At 40.2% G+C, this 20,562-nt stretch overlaps 1 protein-coding gene across 13 annotated transcripts in view; it reads right to left on the reverse strand.

Moving 5' to 3' along the window:
- MAGI1 (membrane associated guanylate kinase, WW and PDZ domain containing 1) overlaps positions 1–20,562 on the reverse strand; it is a 504,160-nt gene that overhangs the window by 50,258 nt on the left and 433,340 nt on the right. For all 13 annotated transcript variants that reach the window (XM_073644690.1, XM_073644692.1, XM_073644696.1 and 10 more), the window contains one exon: positions 11,812–11,843. In XM_073644690.1, the coding sequence (XP_073500791.1) occupies positions 11,812–11,843 (32 nt within the window). The remainder of the gene's footprint in view (positions 1–11,811; positions 11,844–20,562) is intronic.

Consider the following 20,562-nt stretch of genomic DNA (forward strand, 5'->3'; position numbering starts at 1 on the left):
TTTTTTTTTTTTACTAAAATATTGTTGTAGTGAATGCAAAATATATCTTGAACTCCGGGGGCAATGAGTCCGATAATCAAACTCGCTTTATGATATAAATCGCTTGGCTGAAAAGCACAAGCACAAAAGAAAATTAAAACCAGTTCAAGTGGTGAGGGCGAGCCAATAAATTAAACACGGCTAGAAATGTAGAAACCCTTTAAGGAAGTTTTAAGTGTTTTTATGATCTAAATCAATTAACTGCTCCTGTCTAATGGACCTTTTATGATTACCCATAGATTTTCCATTTGCAATTCAATGCTCGGCATTTACCCTATTATATATATATATTTTTTTTGTGGTCCCATCATTTGTATTCTTTATTGGAATCGGAGCTGGAATTTTTCCATGCAGAACTCCAAATTCTCTGTTTTCGTTCACACAGAATTGATTATGAAAATTTTGACTCCCTATAGCCACCACTAGGGGGAGCATATTAGCATACGGCTCCCACTGAGCGCAATGGTAAATTAATCTTTAGTGATCATCTAATTTCCTTCTAGTTTGTCAACTTTTTTCATAAATATTGGGCTAGAATAAAAATTCTATAATAGTCCAAAAATTGTGACAATCTGGCATAATAATCAAGAATTATCCATAATAACAGGATATAAGGAAAAATGAAACACCTACTCATCAATTCCAGCCTCGGATGGTAGCTGGCAAAGCCCGGTATGCTTTTAGTCAAGGGGCAGGGTTTAATGGTTTAGGTGTAGAGGGGGAGGCTCCTGCTGCAGCTAGTTCTCTTAGAGCCAATGAGGACAAGACAATGACGACTTGTCTGATCTCTGGAGACTAGTAATGAGAGAACGTGCTCGCCACAACTCGGTACTGGCCCGAGCATCACGGTGCATGACAAGCTCGGCGAGTATTTCCGGGTTGCTCTCGGGTCCTCGCCCTCCATGTTTGGAGCTCTTTAGAGAGCAGGGATTGCTTGCCACGCACTGTAATGCTGTAGCCATGTTGGTTGTGGCATTACAGTGATTGGTTGGCCGCACAGCATCATCAGGTCTATTTAAGACCCGATGACAATAGGCTCGTCACAGTCTACCCCGGAAACAGGCAGAGTAGGGAGAGCTGCTGCTGAGCTAGGGAGAGATTTGCTTGTTTATAGTTAGTAAAAGTATTCCACAGCATATATACTGTATATATGTATATATATCTATCTGAACTAACAGTCCTTCTGAGGACTAATCCAGCTGCATATATTCAGTGGTGATAGAAGGAGTTAGGCAGGCAGGCAGGCAGTGTATGTGGCAGACTGCAGTGCATTATGTAGCACAAGAGGGTCCATTGCACGTTTTGCCTGCTACTGCGACAGATATTTGTAGACACAGCCCCAGATATCAGGGGCCAGGGCTAATTTTTTTTTATCGTAATCCTGGTTATTTGCTTAAAAAGCAATCCAGAGTACACCATTTTTCTGCTCCATTTGCTTATTAGCACTGCAGAATACAGCCAGATCTTTTCCAAATTACAGCGATAAAAATACAGAAATTTTAACTGAACGTGGAAAATATTGGCCTTCATTTCCATTTTGTTGCAGTGTCTCGGTGAAGCTATTCACATGAGGTCGCTGTGAAGAATAATATTAGTAAACTATAGGCCCGCTTTTTAAAACCGTGGTTCTCCGTCAGAAGTATCACATATAACTGCGTTCCAAAATCAACCATTTCTGGCTTCCATTTCCATTTTGTTGCAGTGTGTCAGCGAAGCTATTCACACGAGGTCGCTGTAAAGAATTGTATTGGTAAACTACAGGCCGCTATTTAAAACCGTGGTTCTCCGTCAGACATATCACATATAACTGCGGTTCATATCCAGCCATTTGTAGTGAACGTGGAAAATATGGTCCTGCATTTAAAATGGGCAATGTGCGTGGCAAGGGACAGGGAAGTGGATGTGATGGTGATGGTGCATGCAGAGGCCGAGGCCGTGGCCATGGACAAGCTGAAATTGTGCCACAACAAACACTCACATCTTGTCACTCAATCTTCGTGTCTCAATTACTAGAGGACCGCAGAACACCACTATTGAATACAGAGCAGTGTCAAAAGGTTGTTGGTTGGAGAGCAGATAATTCTTCCAGTCACTTTGCCACCACCACCACAATGTCTTCGACATGGTCAAGTCTCAGTAGCCGTGAGTCTGGACTGCATATTCCTCACCCTGATCCTCCTTCCTCCCACCATGCCGAGTGCCCAGAGACAACTGATCCCACACTTAGACACTCAGAAAAGCTGTTCACGTTTCCATTTATAGTTTCAGGCCTGTCGCCCGGCCAGCTTTAAGCAGGTGAAGAGGAGAACGCGTGTAGCGATGCCCAAATATTTGAGCAGCCACGGTCACACGAAGGCAATGGTGGGAAAGTGTCACAAGAGGTGGACGATGATGAGACACAATTGCCAGAAAGTCAGGAGGAGGAACAGGGTGCGGAAGAGGAAGTGATGGATGATATAGTAACTGACCCAACCTGGCAGAAGGACATGCAGAGCGAGGACAGCAGCACACAGGGGGAGGGAGGCAGAGCACCCCAACAGGCAGGAAGAAGCAGTGTGATGGCCGCAGACACAAGGTGGGAAAGCATTCCCCATAACGCCAACGCGACCGAAGTTGCCAGTGCAACTGTTAGGTCTTCTCAAGTCAGGTTGTTTTTTAAAGACTCTGCAGATAACCCCAAAAAGGCCATTTGTACCACCTGCCAGGCCAGCATCAGCAGGGGTAGCAAAACTAGTAGCCTGACCACCATCAGCATGATCAGGCACATGGCAGCAAAGCACCCCACTAAGTGGGCCGAACCCCGGGGTCCAGAAACCGTGTCTGCGGGTGACACCACTGCTTCTTCCGCTGTTGTGCGTGCACGCCAATCCCCTTGTCCATGGCGCATGCAAAGATGCCTCCAGCTCTGCACCTGTCGTTGCATACTCTCAACTAGCACCATCAGCAAGCACAAGCACGTCCACATTCTTGTCCCAGCGCAGCGTTCAGTTGTCCCTACCCCAGTCCTTGGAACACAAGCGCAAATACGCAGCCAACACCCCACAGGCCACACTACTAAATTCACACATTTCGCGAATGCTTGCACTCGAAATGTTGCCTTTTAGGCTCGTGAAGCTGGAAGATTTCTGTAACCTGATGGCGGCAGCCGTCCCTCGGTACTCGTTCCCCAGCCGCCACTATTTCTCCGGGTGTGCTGTCCCCGCATTACAGGAGCACGTGTCCCACAACATTAGCCGTGCCCTCAACGACGCAGTTACTGGGAAAGTCCACCTAACCACGGACACGTGGACAAGTGCTTGTGGGCAGGGACGGTACATCTTGCTGATGGCACACTGGGTTAATATAGTGGAAGCCGGGACCCAGTCGGACATTGGGATGGAACACGTCCTCCCGACGCCGAGGATTGAGGGACCTAGGTCAATCAGGGTTGCCCCCACATTCTACAGCTCCTGCAGCTCCTCCTCTTCAGCCTCCATCTCCGAAATGACCACATCAGTCACAAGCTGGAAGCACTGCAGCATTGCCTCGGCCAAGCGGTAACAGGCTGTGCTGAAGCTAATATGCTTAGTTGACAAACTGCACAATGCTGAAGAGTTTTGGACAGCTCTGAAAGAGCAGGTAGATCTGTGGCTGACACCGCTGACCCTACAGCCAGGCATGGTCGTGTGTGACAATGGCCGGAACCTGGTGGCGGCTCTAAAGCGAGGCAACCTCACATATGTACCATGCCTGGCCCATGAGCTTAACCTCGTGGTTCAGCGGTTTCTCAAAAGCTACCCAGATCTGTCGGATCTGCTTGTCAAAGTATCCGCGTGTGTGCCTATTTTAGAAAGTCAGCTACAGATTCTGCCGCCCTTAGCGTGCTTCAGCAGTGTTTGCAGCTTCCAGCTCACTGACTGGTGTGCAATTTTCCCACGCATTGGAACTCTACATTGCAGATGTTGGGAAGGATTTGTGAGCAGAAGAGGACAGTTGTTGACTACCAGCATCAACAAGGCCGTCGGTATTCAGGTCAGACTCCACACATAAGACCTTAGGAGTGGACATGGATGTCAGACATCTGTACCATCCTCCAAAACTTTGAGGACTCCACCAAGATGGTGAGCGGTGATAACGCCACAATTAGCATCATCATCGCTGCTCTGTCTTCTGAAATGCTCTCTGCTCACAATTAAAGAGGATGCATTGCAGGCGGAGCACGATGAGATGGAGCAAAGAACCATATAGGGTGATTCCACACAGCCCAGCCTCATCTCATCCCAACGTGGATTGGATGACAATGAGGAAGAGGAGGAGGAAGAACAGAAACTAGTTTCCTGCGCTATAGACGGTACTACCTGCACAACTGTCATACCGTCTGTTCAGCGTGGATGGCCTGAGGACAGGGAGGAGGAGGAGGAGAGAATGGTCAGTCGTCCTCTTGGTGAGGACACTGAAGTCTTGCCTGTTAGCAGTCTGGCACACATGGCTGAGTTTATGTTATGCTGCCTTTCCCGTGACCCTCACGTTGTCCAAATTTTGGGTGACAGTCATTACTGGTTGGTAACACTTCTAGACCCACGCTACAAAGAGAACTTTCTGTCTCTTATTCCTGTGCCAGAGAGGCCTAATAAAAGGTAAAAAAAAGGAGGCAGTCTAAACTTTATTCTTCAGGGACATACCGCTACTCTACCTCCTAGCATGCTGCTTGCCGAGGGACTGTGCTCTCCTAACGATTATGTTTTGAAGACTTCAAATAAAGGTATCTCAACACTTGCTGTGTGATCACCTTCCTTTATCTCCAGTGACATAGACTGCATTTAATCCGCTCAGTTCCTGAATAGGTAAGAATTTAGTACTGCCTCCCACTCCATAGGCGAGTGTGTGCATCCCTCAGACCACCAGTCACTTATCATCAGAGCACCACCATAACCTCTTCTTCTGCACTCCTAAAGATGACAGTCTAGACCAGCAGCAAGGTCTGCACTGCGTGCTCTGACATGCGGCTTGCAGAGGTAACGTTGCCTCTGCAGCATCAGAAGAGCACAAGAGCACTGAAGTTTGAAAGCGCGTGCTCCTAGCTTAGGAAACTATCTCTGTTAGACTGCAATGATGACTAGTAACCTAGGCAATGAGCAGTAAACTATAAAATTCAAATATTAAAAATCCCTCCATTGATAAGAACCGAGAGGATTTTTAATAAGAAGTAAAATTCAAAGGTTAATGTTTTTATGGGCACGTTGCAAGTTTACTAATTTAAGTAGTTGAGATAACTCTGGGATATTTTTTAGAGCATTTTAATTTAGCAAAATAATTACCAGATGCATATAAAGAAATGTAAAAAGCCTAAATATATTAGTCAGTATTATTTTTGAAAACCTATGTGGATATTTTCTATTCCATATATATTATGGATGAATATAATGCACCACCGGGTAGAATGAGGCACTCCCTATATTACCGTACCATGTGACCTCACGTACCGTGTCGGTAATGTTGACTGTGCACTATAGTGTCTGCATTGGATTTCGGCTCATAATAGGCTGCTAGTTTAATTATAATGATAAAATATTCCCAGATCTGTCATATGCAGTGAGCGTGCATGAAAGGATTCAGTGGAGTGCGAGCTCCTCTAGGATTCTGGAGGCTTCGTTACACAATGAGACAGAGAAGATTGCCAAACACTCTCTGGTTATTTCCACAAATAATGACCTTACCCGTTGCCAAGCAACACCGCAAATGCTTATCACATACGCTTTAACATGAAGTCCAATGGGAAAAGAGAATGAAGGCATGACTTTCAGTGAAAATCTGTGTTCTAGTAAAAAAAAAAATAAATAAATAAAAAAGGAATTTACAGAAACATGCTTTGAAATGTAGACTTCACGATATTGGCCTGAAAATCACAATTATTGGTCCCCATACACATCAGACTAACGTCGGCTAAACCTGCCAATAATGACAGTCTAATGTGTATGGGGACAGATAATGTCAGGGGAGTTAAGGATCTGGCATGTCCGATTTCAGGCTTCCGATCCTTTTTTGTTCTCACTTGGACAAGCAGTCAGCAGAGATATCTCGCGATGGCTCTTTCTTAGAGTACAGATCGAGTGTTTGTGTGTATGGGAGGGCCAGCCAAGATAGCTCCAGGTTGAACCGTCGTTCGTCCAGCAGAGATATAAAGTGTATATAGTTTTTAGTCTTCGTGATACCAACCTTTAAAGGCGTTGTGTAAGATTATAAACAAGAATCTTCTTTAAGAAAAAAAAAAACAACGCTACCCTTACCCTTGCCAACTTTCTGAAATTTTCTACCAGGAGAACAGCTTACCCCTATAAATATTTTTGAAAAACACCCATTTGCAGGCAACACACTGTTTCCCACCCCCTGAATGCGCATTTGGACACACTGGTTCAGTTTGATGAAGAATCTTGGAGATTTGCCAACTGTTTTGGGAGGTCTCGCCTTTTTCTCGAGGGCCTCCATTTAGCTATCTAGCCCAACCCAATTGAATGGGATTGAGCTGTAACCAGAATTGAGCGGTTTCCAGAAAAAGACTCTTTCTAGACCCCAATTCCTAAAAATATATCTTTACTACTAGAATAATGGTATTCAGAAAATGTAATCTGTGCGTACTTGTCAAGAATTTGTTCAGACATCATTAGGATCTATGCTTCCCTAATTGAAAAAGGCAGCCATTTTGAAAAGAGGGCCTACAACAAAGTACCAGTTTGGTACTTTGAACATTTTTATGCTTCGCGTGCGGATTCAACACACTATATATCACCCTTTGCAAAAACTTTTAAAAGGCCTGAATCTAAAATGGGATAATGCAAAAAAATCATAATATTCAGGGAATTAATAATATTAATAATACAACTCTGACTGATGGATTCTATTGACTAAAATTGAGATTTTTGATGGAAACTGGTGGACATCCAGAAACATTTTAACTCAATTGGGTCAACTGATTGCCTCTTTTGTCCCAGACCAGATCCATTACAGCTTTGTGTCTTGAGCTATTAACAGAAGTTAAAGGGGGTCATCCGGGACTGTAACATAGATGGCCTAACTTTAGGATAGGTCATCAATGTCTGATTGGTAGGGGTGCGACACCAAGCACCCGCGCCGATCATCTGTTCCCAGAGTCAGCGGCGGCCAGACCTGCTTATTTGTGTGTCTGCACAGCACAGCTCCGTTGACAGAACAGTGGCCGGAGCCGGGTACTGCACATCCACCACCTATTTAAATCAATTGTGGGTGGATATGCAGTACCCGGCTGTGGCCACTATTCCATTGACGGAGCTGTGCTGTGCAGCTCCACTCCAAAACTGAGCATTTCTGGAAGCCACCATCCCCAGGAACAACTGATTGGTGGCACCCCCAGCAATCAGACATTCATGACCTATTCTAAGGATTGGCCATCAATGTTATAGTCCCAGACAACCTCTTTAAATGCAGATGTGAACAAAGCCATGTCAATACTAGTATTAAAGGGAACCTGTCACGTTGAACATGCAGTCCAATCTGTGAACAGCATGGTATAGAGAAAGTGAAGCTGAGCAGAATGAGATATAGGTTTGCTGGAAAACATTCAGTATAATTTGTATTTTACTCATTGAAATCTCTGGTGTCTGTATGCATATGAGTCCAATGGGCGGTCCTAGTAGTGATTGACAGTTATCTCTGCATGCACTGTCACACAGGGAAAACTGCCAATCACTAAGTAGGACCACCCACTGGACTTGCACACAAACACCAGAGATTTCAGTGAATAAAATTTATGTTTTAATTAAACTTTTGCCAGAAAAACACAAATCAATCTGATCAGCTCCTACTGCTCTCTAACATCCTCCCTGCAGATCAGATACCATTTTCAACATAACAGGTTCTCTTTTAAGAGAACCGGTAATCAGGATTTTTTACTCCCAACTAATGGTATGTATGAAAATGTGCTTTAATGATGATTACATCCCTACCTTCCTTGTAGAAATCTGTTTTACTGTAGAAATCCATCATTGAAATAGTATATTAATGAGTTGCAAGTGCAGTGGGCGAGCGCTGCAATTACAGCTCTCCTGCCTTTTTCCGCCCACCAGCTTTCTGCCTCCTGTGTCTATGACTTTAAGAGTCACTGAACCATGAGTGACCTGTCAGTCAGAGATAGGAGGCAGGTAGTGGGTGGGGAATAGGGAGAGAGGCAGGAGAGCTGTAAGTGCAGCGCTCGCTCACTGCACTTGCAGCTCATTAGTATACAATTTCAATTATGGATTTCTACAGTAAAAAGGATTTCTACAAGGAAGGTAAGGATGTAATCATCATTACAGCACCTTTACATACATGCCATTAGTTGGGGGTATAAAATTCTGATGACAGGTTCTCTTTAAATATTAATTTATAAATAAGATTCTAATAGTTTGATAAATAATAATATTACAAGAATAATTCTGAAATAACTTTAAAGAAAATAATACAGAAATTGTACAAAAGAAAGCATACTAAACTAATACTTCAATATATACTAGAATATTTCATATAAAATAACGATGCAATGATGGTAATTATAATAATACCGTCTATCCTTAGATTTGTATAGTATCCTGTAGGTGTCACCATTAAGCTGCTGACACTGAATAGATTTTGTTATTTCTCTGCAGTCAGTAAAGTTTCCATGAGAGTAGGTAGGAGAGGATGAGAAACCACAGATCATGGCCATTTAGAGTCTGCAGAATGACAATTCTCTGCTCTCTCTTTATTGATCTCTTTTCCTATAGATAACTTGCAAAGGTAATAAAGAAGAACACAACTGAATAATAAATAAATAATAAAATGTGTAGGTCAAACATGCAGGGAACATCTAGAGGTACTGCTACCCATTTACAAAAAAAGTAAGAAACTTATTGGGACTGGTGAAAACAGTCTACACAGAAAAAAAGTATTAGTATAGCTTGCATTTTATTCATTAAAATCCCTGAGTTTGTATGCATACGAGTCCAGTGGGTGGTCCTACCCAGTGATTGACAGCTATCTCTGCAGGCCCAGTCAAATAGGGAAAACTGTCAATCACTGAGTAGGACCACCCACTGGACTGATATACGTCCAGACATCAGGGATTTCAATGGATAAACTATCAGTCCAGTGGGCGGTCCTACTAGTGATTGTCAGTCTTCCCTGTATGACTGTGCATGCAGAGATAGCTGTCACTAGTAAGACCACCCACCGGACTAATATTTTATCCATTGAAATCTCTGGTGTCTGTATGTACATCAGTCCAGTGGATGGTCCTACTTAGTGATTAACAGCTATCTTGGCAGGCCCAGTCATACAGGGAAGACTGATCATTGAGTAGGACCGCCCACTGGACTCATATGTAAATAAATTTGAGTTATTTCTCCATAACATGATGTCCACATATCAAACTGCAGGTACAATATAACAGAATGTCTTTAAATCATTGACTACCAAAAAGGGGATTAAATAAAAGTTTATTAAAATGAGGAAAAGGAGGGGTTAAAAAAAACGTAAATGCAAACTTAAGGTATATCGATACTACACAATCCAAATCAATTGTATACCACAGGATATGTGGTGAGTAAAATACTCTTGCTTATAAAAAAAAAAATAAAAAAAACACACTATATAAAAATTTGAAGAAATGAAAGAATGTTTATTAAAAGTGGACTACAGATTAAAAAAAAACCTTAAAAAAACTTTATGATATCGCTAACATTTCTCATTCTGACTTATTTCACTTGCCCAATTAAAAAAAAAAACTAAACCACCATAAATTTGGTGACGTTGTGTTGTGTTGTTGTATGGTCCAGTTGATTGGACATCTGTAGATAATACCCCCAAAAATCCTATTTTTTCTTTTAAATTAAATTCTTTATCTCTTGGTTATTCAACAACTATTTGTCAGGCAGGGGGGAAAAAAATAACCCCAGCCTAAAAATCATTAATTACACATGGCATTAAGCACCCCAGAACAGTTCTTGTAAAGGAGCTTAACAATAAGACCAAAGGATTTATCTAGCCTTGCAAATCACAAATTAAAAGTCCGGTATTTATTTATTTTCAAATGACAGATGTGTAAATAATAAAAAAAACAAAAAGAAATCAGTTCAGTTTCAAACCGAAAAAAATGTAAAATGGAAAAAAAAAAAAAACGGTTAAATTTCAAACCAAAATAACCAAAAACCGGTTCATTTTCAAATCGAAACAATAAATTGTTACATTTCAAATCAAAAACATTTAGAATTTAAAAAAAAAAACGGTTACATTTCAAATCCAAACAATAAAAAAGGTTACATTTAAACAATAAAAACAGTTACATTTCAAATTGAAAACATTTAGAATGGAAAAAAAAAAACGGTTACATTTCAAATTAAAATAATTCAAAATTTAAAAAAGAAAAACGGTAGCAAAAAACCCCCCAAAAACATGACACCAAAAATGTGATTAAAACTACACGGGACCAAGGTTACAGTTATTTCAAAAGTGACTCTTGTCACCGGGGGCTAAATTATTTCTGACGATGGTGCAGAACTATAAGCATATACTTTGACATTTTTGTGATTGGGCTGTGAGCACAAACGAAGCCTCTCTCTCTTTGCATTAATATAAACTGACAATGGTTCGGGCCTAAGGTCACGTGACTACCCAGAAATGCCTCCAGCCATCAGAATCAGATCATTTATTTTAGTGATTAAACTAAATTCATGTTCCTTTTTCCCCTTTCTCCTCTTAGAGAGCCAGTGTTATTTCAGCAGGGATGTTCCTCCAATCTAATGTAAATCCAAATAGGAATATTTATCACTTGCGCAATTTATGGTAATGAAAAGTTAATCTTGAAATCATGAAAAAAATTTCCGTAAACGCCTTGATAAATTTATCTATATGTTGGTGCAAAAAAAAACAAAAAAAAAAAACAAACAAGCCATGTCTGAAGAAAAAAAACACTAAAAAAATAAAACAAAATAATCATGCCCAGGAACAGAAGGGAATGGACTGGAAAAAAAAATCTGAGGATACAGACCATCAATTAGCTCAAGCTAGTGAATTATTTATACGTCCTCAGAAATAATGTGCAAGCTATTTTTACAGAAACCACTTTGTGGGCTCTTGAAGAAAGATACTGAATAGTGCTGCATCTGGAAGGAAAAAAAAAAATCACAATAATGATGTGTGTATAGGGGGAGGGTGGGACGGACAGGGGGTCCCAAACCTGCAGGTTGCTGCGGTCTATAATTTGAGTGACTGATTAAAAAAAAAAAAAAGAAAAATACCATCTGCCCACCTGAATACATTTACTATAGGAAAAAAAAAGGGGGGTCCCCAAACTGCACTATAAAGTAAAGACGGTCCTTAAGGACTATATATTAGAGAAAAGAAGGTGGAGTCTAATTTTTTTTTTTACCCCCAACTATCAAATGGATAGTGCCCCCACCTCAGCCCCCGTCTTCTACATCCTCTCGAATTTAACTGCCACAAAAAAAAAGTCACCTACCAAGACTAATAGGAGCGATAAGGAGCAGCCTGGTCATTCGGATGAGCGGGGGGGCAGCAAGGTTGTCTGCATACGGCTCTTTAATCATGCAGTGCTAGAACGAGCACGATATCAATATACAGTACACCCTTCACGATGCATAAAACAGCGCTAACAACCTCTCCGATAGCATATCTAACAGTCAACAGAAAATAAAAACAACATATCCCAAAAAAAAATCACAAAATAAAAAAAATATATATATATAAAATATAAAAAAAAAAGGTAAAAATGAAATATAGACTCACCGACTTTGGGCTCTTCTTTGGGACTGGCAGTCCTGCAAAACGGCAACAAGGGAGAGATCAACATTAGCATACAAATGTTACGTTCATCTAAGATAAATCCCAAGGTATATCATTCTAATGTAGCCATCTGCACGGTAAAAAAAAACAAGATTCTCTCCAGCATCGGAGTTATCAGTCTGTTTATAACGAATCAAAGCAGAGTGCGAGAGAAAGCAAAAAAAAAAAAAAACACAAGAGAAGGAGAGGAGGAGAAAGAGAGCGAGAAAAAAAGGGGGGAATGAGAAAGAGAGAGGGACAGAAATCTATCTGCATTAGCGATGCTGCAGCAGCCTGGAGGCTGGGGAGAACAGACCTCAGCGGCCTGGGAAAACTAAGCACTTGGACAGAATCTCAAATGCTTCCTCTGGATTAAGAGGGACTTGGCTAACAATTAAACCCAGATATTTCCTTTTGACGCGAGCTGCTTGTCAATTGTATTGGACCAATGGAAACTGAACAACAGATACAAGCTGCCGTTAAAAGGGTTTCTTTACAGCAAGTGAGAAGACAAGGATTTTTGTGCGGAGGGTGGGGGGTGTTATTCCATCAAGGTTAATAAACATGTGGCAGGCAGCTCCATTAGAGCAAGGATGGTGAACCTCCGGGGTTCACCGGTGCAGATGGATAGTGAGCAGAGCGGATACTGACTACACAGCAGCAGAATACAGCAGGGGGATTTGTATCAGTATGTATTAGTGACAGGTAGATAGATTAGATAGATAGATAGATAGATAGATAGATAGATAGATAGATAGATAGATAGATAGATAGATAGATAGAAGATAATAGACAAATTTGAGATAGATAAGAGATAGTTCGATAAGAGATAGATATAAGATAAATGAATAGGTATTTAGAATAAATCTAGACAGAGATAAATAAAATAATGGATATGGAAGCAGATAGATTGATGGATCAATTTAGATTGATAAACATGAAATAAATGGATATAGATAGATAGATATCTAATATATAGATGATAGATAAATAGATAGATAATAGATAGATAGATTATAAATAGATATGAGATAGATAGATAATAGATAGATAGATAATAGATAGATGATAGATAGATAATAGATAGATAGATAGATGATAGATAAATAGATAGATAGATAATAGATAGATAGATAGATTATAAATAGATATGAGATAGATAGATAATAGATAGATAGATAATAGATAGATAGATAGATAGATAGATAGATAGATAGATAGATAGATAGATAGATAATAACTTGAAGCTCTTTAGTCTCAATGCAAAATTTCCAACTGGGCCTCCAACTATTACAGGTCTTTAATAATATTGGTCTTCACATATGGGGCAAAGAGACATTTTGGGCTTCCTAAGATTCAGGGTCCAGGAGTGACTGCAAGCCCTTCACCGGTTATGGTTACATCGATAGATAGATAGATGATAGATAGATAGATGATAGATAGATAGATAGATAATAGATAGATGATAGATAGATAGATGATAGATAGATAGATAATAGATAGATGATAGATAAAGAAATAAATGGATATGAAATAAATGGGTGGGTTTGTTGCTGGATAGACAGAGGTGAAATAGATGTATAGACTGATAAAATATTAAATGGACAAATAGATAATGACTATTAGCTAAAAAAAGACATTGTTATTTTGAATAAATCCAGATGAATAATAAATGCATACAGAAAAAGATTATATCTTATACAAGACAACATGATAAGATAAGATGACGTGCAGATAATAGCATAAACATCAGCCAAAAAGTGCAGCGGACATTCCCACACCATTGGGAGGAGCTGCACTTTCCCCTATGAAAACCTTTTGTATCCTATACACAATAGTGATTAGTCCTTCTCATCTCATGGTGGCCATAGGCAAATAACACTCTGCCAGTTTACAATTTGCTGGGTTTAGCCTTTATTAGCTTGGGCAGATGCCTATCATCCAGCCAAGGTGACCACACTGACTCTGCATGAGGTTGTATAGCTTCCATATTAGGCTGTGTGCCCACTATGCGTTTTTTAAGCGTTTCCGCAGAGGCAATTCCGCTGCAGAAACGCTTAGAAAACGCTTGGTAGAAGGTCTGCCATGTTCCCCAATGATAATCCGCATGTGCTGTGCACATGCTGCAGATTATCATTGCAGAAAAATCCGCAGCACTACCAATTATTTTGCGGAATCGCGGCGTTTTCGCCGCCATTGACTTGCATTGGAACACATGTAATCCGCATCACTGCATCTGTACATGCGTATTCCATGCGTTTCAATGTGCGGATGGTACCCGGGTGTGGAGGACAGGAGACTCTCCTCCGGACCCGGGTACCATAGAACCTGTGAAAAAAAGAATAAAATAAAATATAAATATACTTACCTTCTGATGGCCCCCGGTGTCCTTGTCTCGGCTTGCCGGCAACTCGCGGTGGACTCAAGGACCAGCCATGACGTCATTTAGTCATGTGACGGGTCACGCGACCGCTGACGTCGGCAGGTCCTTTAATCTACAGCGAGCTGCCAACAAGCCAAGACAAGGACACCGGGGGCCATCAGAAGGTAAGTATATATTTATTTTTTACCATTCTTTCGGTCACACTATATAAATCCATGCCGGTTGCATGGATTTATATAGTGTGACCAAGTTGTCAAGCAATTTCCAAGTGATGCTAAAATCGCTTGGAAAGCGCTTGACAACCCGAATGCGGAAATGTATGTGAAGAACGCTTCACATCCGCATGTCCCTGGCAGGAGAAACACATGTATAATCCGCATGTACAATCCGCATGTACAATCCGCATGTACAATCCGCATGTACAATCCGCATGTACAATCCGCATGTACAATCCGCATGTACAATCCGCATGCGTTTTTTCTGCCAGGGAGATGCAGAAACACTCAGGGAAAAGTCCGGAGCATTTCTGCATCGTGGGCACATAGCCTTATGGTTCCAGAGATATGGGCCTTTCCATTACTACAGGTGATATTTATTATGATCTTTACTTACAGTGTAATTATGCAGGGCAGCCTAAATACACGCCCCAGAGGATCCTCTAAGACACACCCCAAAGCTCATATCTCTGGAACCGTATGGCGGATTTATAAAAAAATAAAAATGAAATACTCAGGGGAACAACAGGAATAAAATAAGAGCAAAAAATGGCCACTTTTGTCTTGGTGACAAGTTCTCTTTAAAATGCCTTGGTGGCCAGTATAAAAATTGCATGATTTTCAAATTTTTTTTAATAAAACATTGCTAAATTAAAAAAAAAAAATTAAGATGGTACATATACATTCCCTTTCAATTATAGATAAACCTGTATTGTTTAGTTTTTCATGACTTTCATTTTTATTTTTTTTAAGTTTAAATTGAAAAACTACTAAGAATTTTTAATTATCATATATTTTTATTCTCAGACAATTTATGGGAAAACTACCTTTTTTAAAGTATTTGCATATAAATTTGGCACAAAGATCATTCCAATTAGATACACGTTATAACGTTTTTGTTTAAGCTAAATAAGTTTCATAAGAAATAACATAATAGAAGTAAGACAAAGCTCAGCATTCTCTTTATCATAACTCCGCTGTAAATTAAATAGAGATTTTTACTTAAATTCTTTATCATTTCACCAAATCCCAGTTTGATTCCCAGTCTCTGAACAGTGTCAGCAAAATTACTAAGTGGAAAGACAAAAAAAAAAACAGCTAATAATTAGCAGCTCCTTATGAGAGATTTCCTTTCATCAACTAAAAAAATAAAAGACTTCTCTCTATAAACAACAGAATTTACCATCTACATCATTAGAATGCAACGTTTAATTGACTAAATCATCAGTTCTAATTGCTCTTGTCAATGCAATACGCCAAGATTAAAAAATTATGGGTTACTGAGCATCCAAAACATTAATTTAACAAGACAATATCAAAATATAAAAATCCTAAAAAATAAAAATATTATAACATGTACAGCAATTCAGTATCAAAAGGTTAAAAAAATATAAAATATATGATTCTAAAACAGATTAAAAAAATATGAAAATACACTGACGAACAAAAGGGTAACAATGTTTTGAACGTTTGACTTTCAGGCTCCATGTCACATTGGCAGATGGTGCAAGTGGTTCATTGACCAACTGTGCCACAAGACCGGGTCTGCCTTGGAAGGGACGTAACCTGGTCTGCCTTGGAAGGGACGTAGCTAAGTGGCTACTAGGTGTTCACTGGAGCTCCTGATGGTGGAGACAGACTGGGCTGCAGGTAGCCATCAGGTACCACTCCCAGGCAGACCTCAGTACCATAGCTGCCAATCCCAAGTGGTCAGGTTCGCTGGAAAGGGAGACGTGACCGGAAACCTTCCTGAGCAGGATACAGAGACAGACAGAGTGTACGGACAACTTGGATATTGAAGATATTTTCTTGTTCAGGAAGCAGTTCTGGAGCTGGCCGCACTAGGACCAGAGACTACGGACTCGGGACTGGCTACATCGAGACCAGGGATTCGGGTAAAAGTACTGCCGACGCAGTTTCAGGATTAGGATACAGCCAAAGCAGTCACAGGAACATGGACAAATTAAACTAGACTAATGGGAACACAGGATACTGGAAGAAGTTCAACAGACTAAGGACGGGAACTTGGCAACGTACAGTTGCACACACCAACACCACTAACTGCTCAGGCTCCTCCCTATTGGGGAGGCTGCCTTACATACAAGATGCTATTGGCTGGAAGATATCTTGCAGGTGTTCACTTTAACTAAATGTAACTAACTTTAAATGCCTCCCAGCTGTTTGCTGGGGGCATTTACCATATGTACGAAAGGAGGGAGGGAAGGGCAGGGATGTTGCTGTAGCTGGAGCAGTAGGTATGTTGGCGTTCCCGCATGGAAGGAGGAGGGGAACCATGCAGGGGCACTGGCTACTGATGCTACACTCCATATCTCACCATCCACTACTGCTTCAAACGTGAGACCACCATCATTTTATAGACAATCATCTTGGCTATCTAATACATTAATATGACTTGCAACTATTTAGCATATGATTAGTTATGCAGATTCTTGTCATGTCACTGCATTGTTACTGTTTTGTTCCTAAAAATCTAAATTTAAATTAGTATTATTTTGTTAGTATTTTGTAAATCCACCATTAGCTTTCAACACTGGCTGAATCCTTCTGGGCATGCTCTTGATCAGATTAAAGCATATCTCGACATAAATCTGATCCCAGGTCTCTTCTACACGTTCCCAAAGTTGGTGCGCACTGGTCGACTCACTTGGGTATGTATACAGCTTTTTCTTCAACTCTACCCACAAGTGTTGGATTGAGTGTTCTGAGGACTATGGGAGCCAATCCAGCACCTATACTCCGTTGTCATTGAACCATTTCTTCGGCAATCTCGACATATGCTTCAGGTCGTTGTCCTGCTGGAACACTATGTCGTCCTTTTCATACCCATAGTACTCAAGTGTACGAAGTAACTTGTCTTGTAGGATACTCACATAAAGCTCAGCACTGAGACCACAATTGATCCTGGTTTATTCAACGCCTTTAGCTGTGAAACAACACGATATCAATAGGCTTCCTCCACCAAACTTGACAGCTCCTTCAGTTTCTCGATCCGTTGGCCCCTTTTCCCTTGTTTCTTCCAGACCCTTTTGCACCCATCAGAGCCTAATCCATTGACTTTCATCTCCTTGCTCCAAATCACCCATTTCCAATCTTCTACTGTCCACTTTTCGTACTTTTTTGCAACTCGAGCCAACGCTTCTTATGACGATATTGGAGTCGAGGCTTCTTCACCTTTTTTCGGGCCACCATTCAAGAATTGCATAATGTGCGTCACATGGTGCTTGTATGGACATCTGTAAGGTCACTATTACGAAGCATATGAGCCACGTCCACTGTCGTGTTTGTCGGGCCACAGCTGATAGACCTTGTGAGGAGCCGTCTTGTTGATATTTTGACTGGAGGTCCACCTTTTGGCTTTTGAATGAATGGACGGACTTCATTTCATATTCTTCCAACAGTCATGGCACTTACGTAATGCAGTTTGGCAATTTTCTAGGATGAGAGACTGCTATCGATGAGCAGTATGATGCGGTTTCTATTTTCTTTATGGCTGCTCCTCGATTCGAACCAGTGACCTTTCCCATGGGAATCAACCTAATAACACACTGAGCTATTAGGGAATGTGAGAACAGGTTGTAATTTTTTCACATGTAAAGCGCCATGGAATTAATGGCGCTATAATAATAAATAATAATAATAATTTCTAGTATTCAGGAAGAAAAAGATTTTTCCACCACCAGGAGTAAAACAGTAACAATGCAGTGACCTGACAAGAATCTGCATAACTAATCATATGCTAAATAGTTGTAAGTCAAATTTATGTATGACGATTGTCTATGAAATGATGGTAGTCTCAAGTTAGAAGCTGCAGTGGATGGTGAGATATGGACCTGAAAGTTAAAAGTTCAAAACATCGTTACCCTTTTGCTCGTCAGTGTATTAAATACAAATATACAAAACTATAAAAATAACAAGTCTATAAAAATAATAAAAATATGATAAAAAGTATAAAAAAAAAGACTATTCAAATATATAAATGAAAAAAAAATATAAAACTACAGTGAATTATAATGTATGAAAAAAAAATATCTAATAAAAAATATTTAACAAAACTATCACAATATTACAAATAAATATAAATAAACAATATTGACTGAGTGTCCACCAACTCCGTAAACCTCATTATGTGTCTATTACATGCTGTACGATCATTATTTTCTATCGCCCACCCCCACCCAAGTACCATGAATCATAAAATGTAATTTCATTCATACCAATGTTTGCTGCGAAACCTTCGGTAATTGACTTAAGAAACAAGGTTGTATGGGGCTTGTACAAAATGTCAAGAGCTCTTGAGGGAACAGTGAAGAAAGCACGTCGAAAATTTTCAAAAGGTAAGTTTCAGAAGATTAAATTCGGTGGGAATTAAGGTGTCTGTACAGATCTGAGGATGTAGGCTTTATGTAATGGCCATGCTGAAGCGGCGGTGTACCGGCCATAGAAGCAGAACTTACAACTTCTGTGGGACCAACGTTGAACTAGATTAGATTCTTACTATGTAAATTCTAAAATTAATCATGGTAAAAAAGATGCTGTAGGGTCCATTAGGGCTCGTGTTTTGGGTCATATTTGTTGTACAGATGCATAATCAACAGCAAGTTACTTCTAGGATAGACTACAGTGCCCCCTATAGACACAACATGGCAACAGATGGACCTGTAAATGCAACTGCAAAGACTCTGTGTGCCTCTGTGTGTGACAAAACCCTAAAGTCCCAAAGCAAACAACTTGTAAAGTGATCTCAAAGGGTAAAATTTAAAGTGGGACTGAGGACCCCTGTATGGATTTATTTGAGATATATTGACAGCTGTTTATGATAACAGCAGCTATTATAATACTTGGTAGCCTATATGAAGGGGCTCTTCCATTTCTATTAATTTTTATTTATATATTATTATACATTAGTTATTTATTTAAACAGAGAAAATTAAACTATTTCAACTCTATCAGATAATGTAGAAAAATCATAGACAACACTGCCCCTAGTGGCCAAATAATATACTACATTCACTAAAATGAAACTTTTTTTTTAAAGGTTATTCTCCATTTATAAAGGAAATAAGAAAAATTGTGTTTCTAAAGTCAAGAACTTTACTTCCTATGGCGCCCGGCTGCAGTGAGGTCAATATTTTATGCAAAGACTTTTTAAGAAATCATTTTGCTTTAATTACATACAAAATGATGTGCAAAGCCGATCATGCTGCATTCTCTTTAGTTACATCAATTACGCAGCCGGCGTCTGGTCCATACCATCTAAATCAGATACTAATCACTACAAGCCCACCATATCCACTCCCACGTCTGCCTTCCTATTAGGAATTTCTTCCCTATACTGGGGAAGCAAAAAAGGTCAAGTACTTATTCAAGTTAATATGCAGCCATCTACGCAAATGAAGATCAATGAGATGCCACCAATAATTTATGAATGCATTGATTAAACGGCAACGTCTCCAAAGAGTTGAAGATCATCTGAATAAAAGCATCAGATGCCTGGAAGATTGGAGAGACCGTAATAGAAGTTAATGCTGTATAAATATTCCATACAATATCCATAGGAAATCCAAAGGGCAAGACATAACGGCCCAAACCTCAGACGGTTGTTGCCTAATTTTGCACTACTCTCATGAGCAGAATGCGGTGAAGCATAGATATAGGCCAACTGGCCCAATAATATAAGGAAGATTGCAAGTCATCCTATTTATGCATGTTCTTACAAGGGCTTGTGCCGCCTAATTGCCAACTGTACGAGGGTCCTGGACGCGTTGGCAAATCTCCCAGGTGTTGCAGAAACATCCTGGAAAGCAATGCTTTAATAAGGCTTCATGTGTATGACCGCTGGGATGATCCATCGTTGGGCATAGCCCCAGTTGTGGAGTTTACAATTAGGGGGCATGGAAGAGGTGTATTGGGGGTGTGGTATAAAAAGGGGGTCTATTAGAGGTAAAATGTCAGTGCCATGATTGGTACTCTACCGGAGAGAAGGTAATCCTGCCATGGTCAGGGCTTATGTTATATCATCACTAATGCACTATAAATAGGGCACAATATATTGCCGTATTTGGCAATTGTATGATACTTCTATTTAGCATTGCTTAG

This window comes from Phyllobates terribilis, unplaced genomic scaffold (assembly GCF_046119375.1).
Source record: "Phyllobates terribilis strain yellow unplaced genomic scaffold, ASM4611937v1 Scaffold_8__6_contigs__length_399053987, whole genome shotgun sequence".
In the NCBI taxonomy this organism is placed as follows: domain Eukaryota; kingdom Metazoa; phylum Chordata; class Amphibia; order Anura; family Dendrobatidae; genus Phyllobates; species Phyllobates terribilis.